We start from the raw sequence: 12,587 nt of genomic DNA, 5'->3' as shown, positions 1-12,587 counted from the left end.
TGCTGCATAAATTCAGCCAACATATGTACACTCAAGTCATTACCAGGGTACCTAGGAGGTAGGAAGCCTATAAGCATGCATAAATTTCACTGTGAGAACAGGCCACAATGAATAAATTCCATAATCAAAGATGCTTCAAATATCTAGAAGTGGTTTGGTATCAAATCTGGGCATTCGAACTTGTAATATATGGGAGTACAGGATTAATAAGGAAGACAGGCAGGTGCAAGTATAAACCTTCCTGGGGCAGGTAGTTTCCATGGGATGGGTAGCAGTAGGCAGGTACTCCACAAGGGGAAGGGGTGCTTATCCGTCTACTTCCCCAGTATAACTCACTTTATCCAACTTTGTCGATCATACTATCTAGGTATTCTTGATGACATGCAAATCGCCGAGAAGAAGAGGAAGAAAAGCAGCAACTACTCTTTTATCCCACTGTCGAGAATCTTGTCGCAACAGACTTTCTTATTAAGCAAGAACAAGCCTACCAAAGACCGGTCAAGACACTACGGATACCGTCATGGCTTATCCGAACCCAAGCTTGCAAAGCTGCAATGCTTGAGTAGGGCACAGCAACGCCAAGGTCTCTGATTTGCGCATTGTCTCCGTTTATCGAGCGCGCATTATGCTACTCTCCTGGTGCATATGGGTTACCGCAACCAAGCTCAAGACTCTTTCTTGTGGTGTTTTCCTCGCTATCGCGTACGATAAGGTTTAGATATCGTAGGCACGGGATTTATCTGCCCGGGGTTGTAGACGCATTCCAGTCGGAGCTTGATGGTTTCGATCCAATATGGCAACTGTGGTGTTGCGGCCCGGCCACCGACACTTAGGCATCCCATGCAAAACGGAGCACTAACCTTATTGTTGCGGACCGAAGCCACTCGAGTGTCGCGACGTTGAGGTACATAGTACGCAGCAGGAGAAATGGAGACATTGACGGGTCCCTAGTCGTTGCATCAAAGTTACAGCGTAGCACCGCACTTCCCTCAAAGCAAGCTGGTGACGGACAGGTCTTATTTCTGACTGCGTCAATTAATTATGACCAGGGGCAGTGGATTTATCGAGCTATTGGCATGATCCAACATGGTATTAGAGTTGCCGGATCCCTCTCAGACTCATAACTTCAACAAGCCCACCTATCGATTGGGTACTGTATCCATCTATACATATAGTGGAACAGCTGCCTGTCTCCAGCTTCAGTCTCCACGCATCATATGTACGCGGATTCAAACCATCAACCGAAGCCCTAGTTCTTACTACGCGGACCCTTGCGATCCTTGCTGTGCATGAAATAGCCAATTTTCTTGCATCCATCTATCTGCCTCGAGCTCGCAAGTTCGACCACGTCGCAACTGGGTTGCATTACGGTCGCCGATCATTGTGAACTCTTCTCAAAGGAATTTCGGTTTGTCCCGATGGCTTGGTTCACGCCGCTTGTCTCAAGAGCCAATTCATAGCACCAACCACGCCAAAACCCCAACTTTACCGGCCTCTCGGGAGTCTTCTGGGTCTTCTTCCGCCCTCCCGTCCGCTGTGCTGGGAACCGCCCTTGTTCATCCTCCCATTGTATTGGCTGTTTGTGAGCATTAAAACCGGCACCTGCCACACAGTCCGGATTGCTGGGTCCTGTGCAACCTCGCATTCAACCACTGCCCATTGTCAGAGCTAGCTGGGTATATCTTGTGAACCTTTGTTGGCACACTTGATACTGTGTACTACTGTCAGTACTTCAAACTCCGGTCACGTCTCATTCTACCCACATTACCAATAAAGCGTTCCCTGTGGCACACGTACCGTACCTTCCACTCGAGACCAAACCTAGATACCAGTCACCAGCATATACGTTCGACCCACCACCACCTAGGCAGGCTGTTATTGTCATCGCCTTTATACTGCCCTCCCCTTGGCTTGTTGCTACCGATCTGGAAGGGTAACGCCGCATTCTCATGTATTCCCGCCAAACAATACCTTACTCCTACCACAATTGTCCCTTCTCGACTACAACCCACCAGAAGGGTCTTGAAGCAGAAGTTCCTCAGCAATGGATCACAATGATTCCGATGAGGACCCAACATCGGACTACGGAGATTCTATAGCAACCTCCGAATTCACATCAGTCAACACGAGGGAACTTTACTCATACGAACACGGAAGGTAGGTAGAAAATTGACGTACATGGCATCTTATGTTCAGCACTAATCTGTCAGACGTTATCAAGGCTTTCTACGTGGTCGCTACGGCCTGCCGAATGACGATGCCGAGCAAGTTCGTGAAGGCTTAAAGCACAAGCTGTACTTGGACTATCTTATGGATGGCGAGCTGTTCCTTGCTCCGATTGGTGATAACCCACAGAAGATTGTCGACCTTGGTACCGGTGTTGGTATGTGGGCACAAGATGGTAAGTATCTTCCTTACCCCAATGACAGCGCTCTCAAATTGACCTGGGTTGCATGTCAGTCGCGGAGAACTTCCCCAGTGCACGTGTTATAGGAACAGACCTCTCGCCAATCCAACCACATTGGACTCCTCCAAATGTCGAATTCCGCGTGGAAGATCTTGAGGACGAAAACCGCCCTTGGACGAGCATCTATGCAGATGCAGATTTGATCCATGTCCGAGCTGTGCTACAAACACTGCGTAAACCAAGGCAACTATTAGAAAGGGCTTTTGAGTGAGTGGCGATGCCTGTAATCTTCTCATTATAACAACCAACTGAATGATTCCAGAAAGCTGAAGCCAGGTGCTTGGATCGAGATACATGAGATTGTCCCTTTCGTGTTTTCTGACGACGACACCGCTGGGTATGATCACCCTATGAACAAATTCTACCGACTCGTCGAGGGCCCATTCACTGAATTGTATGGCTGGAATTTACGCTTCCCTTTCCAGATCGTTCAAACGGTCGCTGATGTTGGCTTCATCAATGTCAACGAGCGACACGCATTCACACCTGTTGGCCGATGGCACCAGGAGGCAAAAATGAGAGAGATGGGAATATTCACCCAGAATATTCTTGAGGACTGGGTTACGGCCATGCTTGATCGCCCAAGCATTATGGGGCTTACAGAGGAAGAGGCACATGAGCTTTGGCATAGCATTTTCGAAACTTTTAACAATACGCGCATCCACGCACAGCTCGATTGGATAGATTGCTGGGCGCAGAAGCCACTCTGATGGACAAGCAGAGAGACTTTCATTATAATAGTGAGCCCCTATGGTGGTCTTTGCAACCGAGGTTGATAGCTATCAGCACGTATAACGCTTGCATCTCCGCTCGACTTGCGCAATTAGCTAGCCAGCCAAATCAGATGCCAGGCTATGTAATTCTAGTGTCTGGGGTAGCATGGATGAAGGTTACGTCGCATGGACCTTCTGGCTATTGAAACGCAACACAAGAGCAAACAATGACCCGTCATATAGTACTACTAATCAGCTCGCCGTGGCTCATGCTGGGTATCGAAACAGGAAACGGCAATGTAACACAATGTGGAGGGGTCTTAGGATCCTTACATATACTATTTCTCCACTGACTAAGCTTATGAGACGGGCTACGGTCGACAGCTTGAAGTTGAACAAGCGTAAAAAAATTAGGGCCCTCAGGCCTGAGTTCCTTGTTTTCTTCTCTCTTAAGAAGAATCTGTATTCGAGATAGTGAAAGAAGACTGGGAGTAATGCTGGATAGAAATGCGTTTATGATCCCCCTCATGTCGGCCTTTATAAAAGGCAACACAATGTTTATATATATATATGTGTGTGTATGTGTATATGTATGTAAGCACCCGTGTTTTTTGGTGCTATCATTGCAGTCATTCTCGTTTGATAAATGTTGTCGCTGAATGTACAGGGGCACAGAAATGGTGCGTAAGTATATGTATGCTGGAAAAAACAAACGAGACATGTTGTACATCCATGTCTGACAAGCAAACATCCCACAAGATATAGCTCAAAGAGGTATAATTTCCCCTCTAAGAGGAAAAAGCAAAACAGAATAAGGAAGCGGAACAAACCAAGACGAAAAGTTATTGTTGCACATGTTATAGCAATATGTTCACTCTTGTCGTTAATTTCCAAACGTGTTGCCACCAGGAGCGGGAGGGCCGTGTCCCATGCCTCCCATACCGGGCGGCATACCAGGCATTCCTCCACCCAAGCCACCACTGAAGCTTCCAAATCCACCCATTGGGGTAAAACTGGCGGTATCATTGTATCCTGACATCATAAATGTCCAATCCATCTCTCCGGGCTCGTCGCTTGAGGCAACAGAGCCTGAATCTGCTCGCTGGCCGTTGTGGGTGGTTCCAGGGGTCATTTGTCCAACAGATGGGGCAAAGCCCGAAGAAGAAGGCGTTGCAACTTGTGGGATGCCGATTTGAGGTTGAGAAAAATTAGGAGCTTGTCGTCTCTCCTGCTTTTCCCGACGACGCGCTGCGACACGTTCACGCAGAGGAGCGAGAAATGCTGGTCTCCGCGGCTGTCGACCGGCAGCAAGAAGGGATGCTTCATGGGCATCCCAAGCTTTAACAAAGTGGCCACCGAATGCCATGTGCATAGGGTTATGGTAATTATTCATGAGACCACGTAGATCGTGGTTCTTCTCGATAGCGTCCCACGCACGTTCTACCATGGGACCAGAAACGCGATGCCGCAGCTGTTGAACAAGGAACATGTATGCAGGGAAGGGGAAGTGATGCATAGAGTACCACTTGAATGGACGCAGTGACTCGGAGGACTGAACAATGTTATCGTACTCGATCATCTGTGTAGCTTGAAGGAAAAGACTGTCCCTCTCAACCTCCTTAAGTGGAACATTATCGGAGTTGCTGTGCATTCGAACAAGAAAGCTAATGATGCGCATCTTACACAAGGCTTGGCGAGTCATTGTAAGAGTAAAGAAGTGCAGGGGAATTTTGGGGTCACATTGGCTGAGGTATGTACCCTCAATATGTGCGCAGTACCCGTCGAGAGTATACTCAGGACCGTCTTGGCCAGCAAGCCGGATTATCGCCTGGTTCTTGTTCGCAGTTGCCCCCGCAGGACTCTTATCCGTGTTGTTCATCTTGAAGCTGTCGCGATTGCTATCGCTCGAGACAGCCATTGCGAGTTCAACCCTTGTTAGAGAGAAAAGCATTTCAGTTGGTCCGGTGTGAGGAGTGGGGAATTCTTTGCCATCGACATGCAAGTCTGAGTCGTTGACATTCATTGGTATCTTGCAATCACCGCCGGTAGAGAGGGCGGTAACGGTTGATCCGGCCATTTCTCCCAACCGTCGGTCATATCCCACAAGTGTCCACCATAGTCGACGGCGCTGCTCAACTTCAAATGGTGGTAGACCAAACTGTGCTGGATCTCGATGGAGACCCATCCGCTGAGCAATGCGAACAGCTAACCCGATCAAACAGAAGACTTGACGAGGATCAACGAACCATCGGACAGCAAACTTGGTAGAAATTAATACAGAACTCAAGACTCTGACGCTCAGGACAAACTTACTAGGTAGAGGATATATGCCTGTAACAGAATAGGATCATTGACTCTCATAAAACCAGCTTCTGTAAGTGCTTGCTGGGTACCAGCATGGTATCTCGCTAATAGTTCTTTTTTCGTTTCGTTGAATCTCCTGTAAACTTCGGCTTCCTCAAGGGACGTGATTGCCATGAGATACATGGCAAACATGAGGGCTTCGATGTTCTTGGGTGCATTTTCGACATCAGAACTCGCCTCGATGATCTGCCCTTGAACAGTGGGAACATGTGTGATTTTGAGCAACGGGTTAATGTTGTCGATATATATTTGCCAGAGTTGGAAAATGTGTATAGTGGAAGGATGGAGGTTAGAGATAGGGACAGGGGCACTCCCTATGATGAAAGGAAACCCGTTAGTTGCAAACATGCGATCAAAGGCACGATGAATGGTGGATCCAACTTCAGGTTCTTCATCGGACGAATCTTGGAGCATGTGCTCGCTTGCCCGAAACTGTTAAGAGATCAGACGGGTGCCATGTTACGCAGGAGAGATTTGAACAAGATACCTCTTTGTGATAGGAAAACCAGGCTCCTCCGCCGGTCCTACAGGAATATTAACATACAATTCAAAATGCGTGTATAGATGTGATGTGTAGGGTGCGTACTTGTGCTCTGCGTTGGACGGAGCAGGGGATGAACTAGCTTCAGGGGTCGTCTTGAGGCCTTCAAAATCGTTTTCAAGCTCATCAACATCCTCGCCTGGGGGGCCATCAGGCCTTAACTCATGACCAATAGCATCAACCTTGACTCCATGCTCGGCCAAGAGATTTTCATATTTCTTGAGACGCTCGATAAGGTCCTTTTCTTGGAGGCGCTTCTTCCGACGACGAGGAGGCTGGGGAGGTATAACCCGGCACTCGACCTTTGCTTTGATACAGTTGGCGCATGGCTTATTCTTGTCGCAACGAACTTTGCGTTGTTGGCAGAGAACGCAGCTGGTACCTCTAGTCAACTTGAGGCTGGAAGGATCTTGAAGTTGCTGCTGGTGCTGTGGGCCCGGGCCAGGGACACCGGGGATGCCATTGGGATAGGGCATGGCAAGCCTTGACGGGGTCCGGGTGAGAAGGTCTCAAGAGCCGGAGTGGTTGGACCCGATAGAGTGGATACTATAGCCCGGAGCGCAATAGCAATGGGCAAAGCAGTTGTCGGGCCCGGAGTGAGCGAGTACTCGGGTGGTGGGCACTGAAACAATGCACCAACAGCACAGCTGTATGTATGCTACCAAACAAATGGCGCGCAGACGAGTCCCAATGAGGGCGACCGCTGAGTCAGTATCAAAAAGACGTGCTGCGTCAAGTCTTGTATCAGCCCTACAGCTGATCAAGGTACCGACCGCGATGTACCAGATACGATTGATTCGGTGTTCAGCCAGTGACAGGTCTTGGAGGCAAGGAATCACCACTTTGCGAGTGAGTGTTTGTTTGATCTTCCCCGTCGGGCCCGAAGCTACAGCACGGGAGCTTACTGTACCTTAGTAGGCAATAGGTAGTTTGCTTCGCTTGGAGGCCGTGCTTTGACATGAGAGGATTATTGAGAATCTGAAAGGATGATTGGGTGGTTAGCTAGCCCCCCCTCTCTGTTGCTGACAAGATATCGGCACCTCTATGCCAGTGAAGCAGCAATGGGATATGACAGATTGGAAAACGGGGTTCAAAAAAGGAATCGAATACCCTCAGAGAGAAGACTTTCGGGTAGCAAAAGGGCAGGAATTGGCCGAGAGTCGTTCAAGTTAAGAAGGCAAGAGTGTTCGTGTCCGTCGGTCCCGAGGAGGGGACCCTCCTGCCAGGTTCGCGACTTTGATTTCTCAATGGGGTATAGCTTCATCACTCCCGGATCCGACCTATTGATTCATCCTTCACCTTCGGGGGTTTGTTCATCTCAAACCAATTTTCGTCGGTGGATTGTTGCTATGTTTTACGAAAAAGACCAAAGAGTTTCGACCGAGCAATCGCATCTCGCATCGCTGGTCTCCTCTAGACTATGGCACTAGTTTCATCTCCTTTCATGGCTCGGGCCTCAGTCTGTCCGACGATTACCTCGTTGTGTAGATATATATCTAGGATAATACCCAGTCCAGCAATTGTATTCATACTCTACTCATCATCTCTCAAACAGTGTCTCTTTGAATGAATAACTACTAGATTATCCAGTATATACTTGACTACCTTGACAAACCCACGCCTCGAGAACTCCAACCATGTCATCTCCTGAAAAGACAGACTCTGGTCTTCCAGAACGCAAGTCGATTAACTCACTCTCATCAACTGAACAACAAACGCTTTACAGCCCTGCACAAGACGAACGTCTTGGATCTGACAAGAATGCTTTCCAACAACAGCAACAACCTGCAGGCACCTCTAAAACCGAAATTGCAACCCCAGGTCCAGCCTTCGACCAGGAAGCTTTGGAAAACTACAAGCCAAAGACGCTCAAGTTCTGGCTCATCATTGTTTCCGTCTTTGCTGCCATGTTACTCGTTGCTCTGGATCGTACCATCATTGCAACTGCCATCCCCCAGATAACAAACGACTTTCAGAGTCTGGGAGATATAGGGTGGTATGGTTCTGCCTACATGCTCACCACCGCTGCTTTCCAGCTCATCTTTGGTCGCATCTACCGCTTTTATGACCTGAAGAAGACCTTCTTGACCTGTATCTTGACTTTTGAAATCGGTTCCGCTATCTGCGGAGCTGCCCCCAATTCAGTTGCCTTTATCATCGGGCGAGCTATTGCTGGCATTGGCGCGGCGGGAATAATGACAGGATCAATGATGTCTATCATCCCCATGGTTCCTCTTCATAAGCGACCTCTCTTTCAATGTGAGTAGCCTAATGTTCTCTACTACTTCTTATAGTTACTAACTCTGTATTTAGCAATGTTTGGTATGGTCTTTGGCATTTCATCAGTTGTTGGCCCCCTGATCGGTGGAGCTTTTACTCAACATGCCACTTGGAGATGGTGTTTCTACATGAACCTCCCTGTTGGCGCCGTGGCCTCGATCTTTCTCTTCTTCTTCCACACTCTCTCAGAGAAGAAGCGCGAACCCGTCCCTGCTCTCGAGCACATCACCCGCCTCGACCCGCTTGGCACGTTCTTCTTCGTGCCCTCTATGGTTTGCCTCATCCTTGCACTCCAATGGGGAGGCTCGACCTATGCTTGGGGCAACTGGCGACTCATTCTGCTCTTTGTCGTGTTTGGCGTCACACTTATTGCTTTTGCTGTTGTTCAGATCAAGATGCCCAAAACGGCGACCATCCCGGTCAAGGTCATCACTCAGCGAACGATGTTGGCTTGCGCGTGGGTTTCTATATTTGCCGGTGGTAGTATGATGGTTGCCGTCTACTATGTTCCTCTATGGTGTAAGTTTCTCCTATGCACGTACTCCGTGCAATTACTGACATACTTGTAGTCCAGGCTACCAAGGATGTCAGCCCGGTTGACTCTGGCATTTACACCATTCCCCTCGTGCTCAGCCTTGTGGTTGCCAGTATCATTTCTGCTTCTTTTACTCAGAGAATCGGCTACTACGTCCCTTCCATGATACTATGCCCCTGCATTATGTCTATCGGACAAGGACTCCTGATCACCCTCAAACCCGACACTGGCTCATCACACTGGATTGCCTTCCAATTTTTGGTCGGCTTTGGCCTAGGTCTTGGAATACAAAGCACTGGTCTCGCTATTCAGGCAACACTTCCCAAAGAAGAAGTCCCTACTGGCCTCTCTATCACCTTTTTCGGCCAACAACTTGGCGGTGCTATCTTTGTCTCTGTCGGCCAAACTATCCTCAGTGGACGACTCGTGGAGCGACTTTCGGGCATCCCTGGATTTGACTCCAAGAGTCTTGTTCAGACTGGTGCTACAGAGCTGAAGAAGATAGTGCCGTCGCAGTATGTTTCCCAGGTGACAGAGGCCTACAACTACGCAATTACACGGATATTCTTTGTTGGCGTGGCTTTGGCATTGGGACAACTGGTCTGCGCATTGTGTGTTGAATGGAGGAGTATCAAGCCTAAGAAAGCCGAGTCCTTGCCCGAGACTGGCAACGTTTCGCAGGAGCAAAAGTCGGAGGAGTCATGATGGACAAATAAATAAACAGAGATGGAAAGGGATGGAACCTTAGGAGGCTACGAAAAGTTGACCAGTATCGTGGTATACAAACACCTCTCATACATAGGATGGTAATGCTGCAAACTAGAATAATTACATACATACATAATGAATAACACGACATAAGCATACGTTGTCGCCATATCCATATTCCTTAATCAGGCAACCCATCATGACTCGGACGTGACCCGATTTGTTGTTGTAACAACTCACCGTGCATCCTTCATCCTTAGACTCAGGTGTCATGTCTTGTTTTGCACTTTTTGGTTATGACTTGTACGGCGTAGTTGAGTGACGATGGCGGTGAGACCTCCAAGTGCCATGATCATCATGCGACATCCACCACCTAAATATCGACAGGGGACCCATCTCTACAATAGTAAAAAGGCTCGAAAAGAAGGCACAACTTGTCAAAATTCTTGGAATTTGGTGCCATTTTACATCTCCAACTTCACCCAACTTGTGAATTAGCCTTCAATGTGGATTCGTCCACAGTCAAGTCCACGGCGACGCAGAATCCCAAGCATATTTACATCTCAGTCCCGCCATCTATTCATGATGAATGACTTATACCTCTCTGTTTAATTCTTAATTCAAGGAACCGGTGTCCTATATTCTCTAAACTCAATCGCTGCTGCCCGCCATGTGCTCAAGTACCACAACAACAATGGCTTGCGGTCACATCTTTACAAACACTGCCACACCATGTGGCTTTCGGCCCCTCTCAAGATTACGTTCATCTTCACGTCCATATTCACGTTTACGACCACGCTCATGCACGCCCAGCGTCAAAACTCAGCACCTTAACGACACGTGTGCAGCGTGTGATCCAGCAGCTCGGAGGCGCCGTGTTCGGCAGGATTACGAGAGCCGGAACGCCGAGCTCGTGGAGCTGTACATGGCGGCCAAACGGACGGGCGACGGAGCCGCCATGATGCAGGTGGAACGTCTAGTCATGGAGAATTCCATGACCACCATGGAGCGCAATTTTGAAATCAGCGTGCCTTATCAAGAGGAGGATGTTATGTGGTGGGAAATGGACTAAATGAAAAATGACAAAATGGGCGGGAATGATTCATGACGGTAACCCGTGGGTGTACCTATACCAGGCGTTTGCTGTTCTTTACTGTATCAAAATGGGTGGGATTCTGAGTATTTATGCCGCTTATGTACATCTGCCATTAACACATTAAAAATCCATGGCAGGAATACCTTTTATTCCACAAAATGACCGTCTAGATGCATACCAGAGTATTGTGTTCCTCTGTGGGTGCAACGCAACGCCGGTAATGGTAGAGATCGCAAAAATATATTTCGGGGCTCGTGACTGAGGTTTCGGATAGATGATCCGATGTGTTTCGTATCGACATGAAGAGAACAAAGAGGGATAATTCCCTGTCTAAACTGCTGCGCAATAAAACAAGCCTGCCCTGCCCTCATGTCATTGCTGAGGGAGACAAAGTGGTATCCAATTTTTGGTTAAACAAGAGAAATGATGGGTCGTAATACGTCTTTTGGCGTAACATCTTCGCTAATCTAACATTCAGTGTGATCTGGGCGATGGCGGTGTCGGTGATATTGATCGATAGGCAGGACGGTCGTACTGTACGCTCCTGAAAGCTGGTAGAAATGTGTTGATGAAGGGTGGGGTTTTTATTGTTTGCAATGGGGGATAGTCCAATTCGATAGAGGCCGTGGCAGATGTTGAAGACGTTGTTGAGGCATCCGAAGCGATAGAAGTTGCCTGTTTGTATTTCTTGGTTGGTGGAGGCGAGTCGCTGTCGATGCTGTCGCAATGGCGACGCTTCCCACTGCGAGAAGTCATGGTGGTGCTCAGGCGTGCTGTATCCGTATGTTGCGGCGGCAGATAAAGAGTAGGCGGCGTGATGGTGAAATTATGTGAAGTTGAGACGCGGACCATTTTGTCCGTATTTTGACTAAAGGCGGCGATCATATTCCAAATGCGACGGTATTGCAATGCACTCTGTTGTGTTGTGCTGTACAGTACAATAGTGGACTGAGCAAGTGTGCGGTGAGACAAGATTGAGTTTGGAGTCGAGGGTCACGCCAAACGTTGGCCGATAAATCAAGATCAGGATCAAGATGGAGAGGAGGGTTGGAGATTCAAGGCAGATAAGAAAGAGAGATCCTGCAAGAGAGATCAGATGAGTATTTGATATTTGCCGACAAGATCAAAGACAGTTCGTCAGCCAGTGAAAACAAGCCGAGGCGGAGGGGCTAAGAAAGGCAAAGGGAGAAATGATAATGATATATGATAAAGATGGTTTGTTAAAGACAAAACCAGAGACGGATTAATTTTAGACAGGCAAGTATCTAAGATAAAGAGAAAAAGAACGAAGAAAGAGCCTTAGTAGACAGACAATGCACAGATGTAATTGAAGGAGCAGGGAAGAAAGAAAGAGGAAGGACGGGGAAAAAGGTGAGACTCGGGTAGGTAGGAGAAAGAGAGGATAAGTGAGCAGCAGAAATCCACATTGTTTGAGCCAGACCAAATGCCTGCTTCTTCTGCTTGCATATGTACTTGCATACCTGCCTGTGGAGATGCGACAAATGATTCTAATTCTTTACTACTAACTTTCTGCATTGCCGCAAGTCAAAAACAATAGCAGGATTAAGTTTTCCACTTGCTGGGGAAATGAGTACTATAGAGTTTATGCCGCTTCAAAGGATCTTTTTCTGTCCTATCCTGTTAAGCACCATGGTACCCGTATCTGTTTTGCCGAGAGACCTGCAACCATGAGCAGTTTTAAACAAAGGACCTGGCGCATCAAATGGATCCGACCTCAGGTCCTGAAGATCAAAGCTTCAGCAAGGGCATGAATACCGACCAAGGCATGGAACAATAGATAGATCCGCCTCCTACATCAAGCGAGCGAGGTCACGTCAGTGCATGTTGAAGTAATTATGGCAATAACGGATAAAGAGAGATGG

General features: G+C 48.0%; 5 protein-coding genes across 5 annotated transcripts; 3 read left to right on the top strand and 2 right to left on the bottom strand.

Annotated features, from left to right (window-relative positions):
* Positions 1-2,044: 2,044 nt before the first annotated feature.
* FGSG_09593 (uncharacterized protein) lies at positions 2,045-3,177 on the top strand (the record flags this gene model as incomplete). The annotated part of the gene is made up of 4 exons (XM_011329815.1): positions 2,045-2,157; positions 2,211-2,401; positions 2,461-2,674; positions 2,730-3,177. The coding sequence occupies 4 exons, from the start codon at positions 2,045-2,047 to the stop codon at positions 3,175-3,177; spliced, it is 966 nt and encodes a 321-aa protein (XP_011328117.1).
* Positions 3,178-4,063: 886 nt separating this feature from the next.
* FGSG_09594 (uncharacterized protein) lies at positions 4,064-6,561 on the bottom strand (the record flags this gene model as incomplete). The annotated part of the gene is made up of 3 exons (XM_011329814.1): positions 4,064-5,440; positions 5,494-5,965; positions 6,089-6,561. The coding sequence occupies 3 exons, from the start codon at positions 6,559-6,561 to the stop codon at positions 4,064-4,066; spliced, it is 2,322 nt and encodes a 773-aa protein (XP_011328116.1).
* A 1,053-nt stretch (positions 6,562-7,614) lies between these two features.
* Positions 7,615-9,605, top strand: FGSG_09595 (uncharacterized protein; the record flags this gene model as incomplete). The annotated part of the gene is made up of 3 exons (XM_011329813.1): positions 7,615-8,344; positions 8,399-8,884; positions 8,935-9,605. Exons 1-3 carry the CDS (start codon positions 7,723-7,725, stop codon positions 9,603-9,605), a joined length of 1,779 nt encoding a protein of 592 aa, XP_011328115.1. The 5' UTR covers positions 7,615-7,722.
* Positions 9,606-10,302: 697 nt separating this feature from the next.
* Positions 10,303-10,854, top strand: FGSG_09596 (uncharacterized protein; the record flags this gene model as incomplete). The annotated part of the gene is made up of 1 exon (XM_011329812.1): positions 10,303-10,854. The coding sequence occupies one exon, from the start codon at positions 10,303-10,305 to the stop codon at positions 10,678-10,680; it is 378 nt and encodes a 125-aa protein (XP_011328114.1). The 3' UTR covers positions 10,681-10,854.
* Positions 10,855-11,178: 324 nt separating this feature from the next.
* On the bottom strand, positions 11,179-11,556 carry FGSG_09597 (uncharacterized protein; the record flags this gene model as incomplete). Its single annotated transcript, XM_011329811.1, has 1 exon — positions 11,179-11,556. One exon carries the CDS (start codon positions 11,554-11,556, stop codon positions 11,179-11,181), a length of 378 nt encoding a protein of 125 aa, XP_011328113.1.
* Positions 11,557-12,587: the final 1,031 nt, after the last annotated feature.

This window comes from Fusarium graminearum, chromosome 4 (genome assembly GCF_000240135.3).
Source record: "Fusarium graminearum PH-1 chromosome 4, whole genome shotgun sequence".
NCBI lineage: Eukaryota > Fungi > Ascomycota > Sordariomycetes > Hypocreales > Nectriaceae > Fusarium > Fusarium graminearum.
The sequence above is the reverse complement of the archived record's forward strand: the minus strand, read 5'-3'. Positions and strand labels throughout refer to the sequence as shown.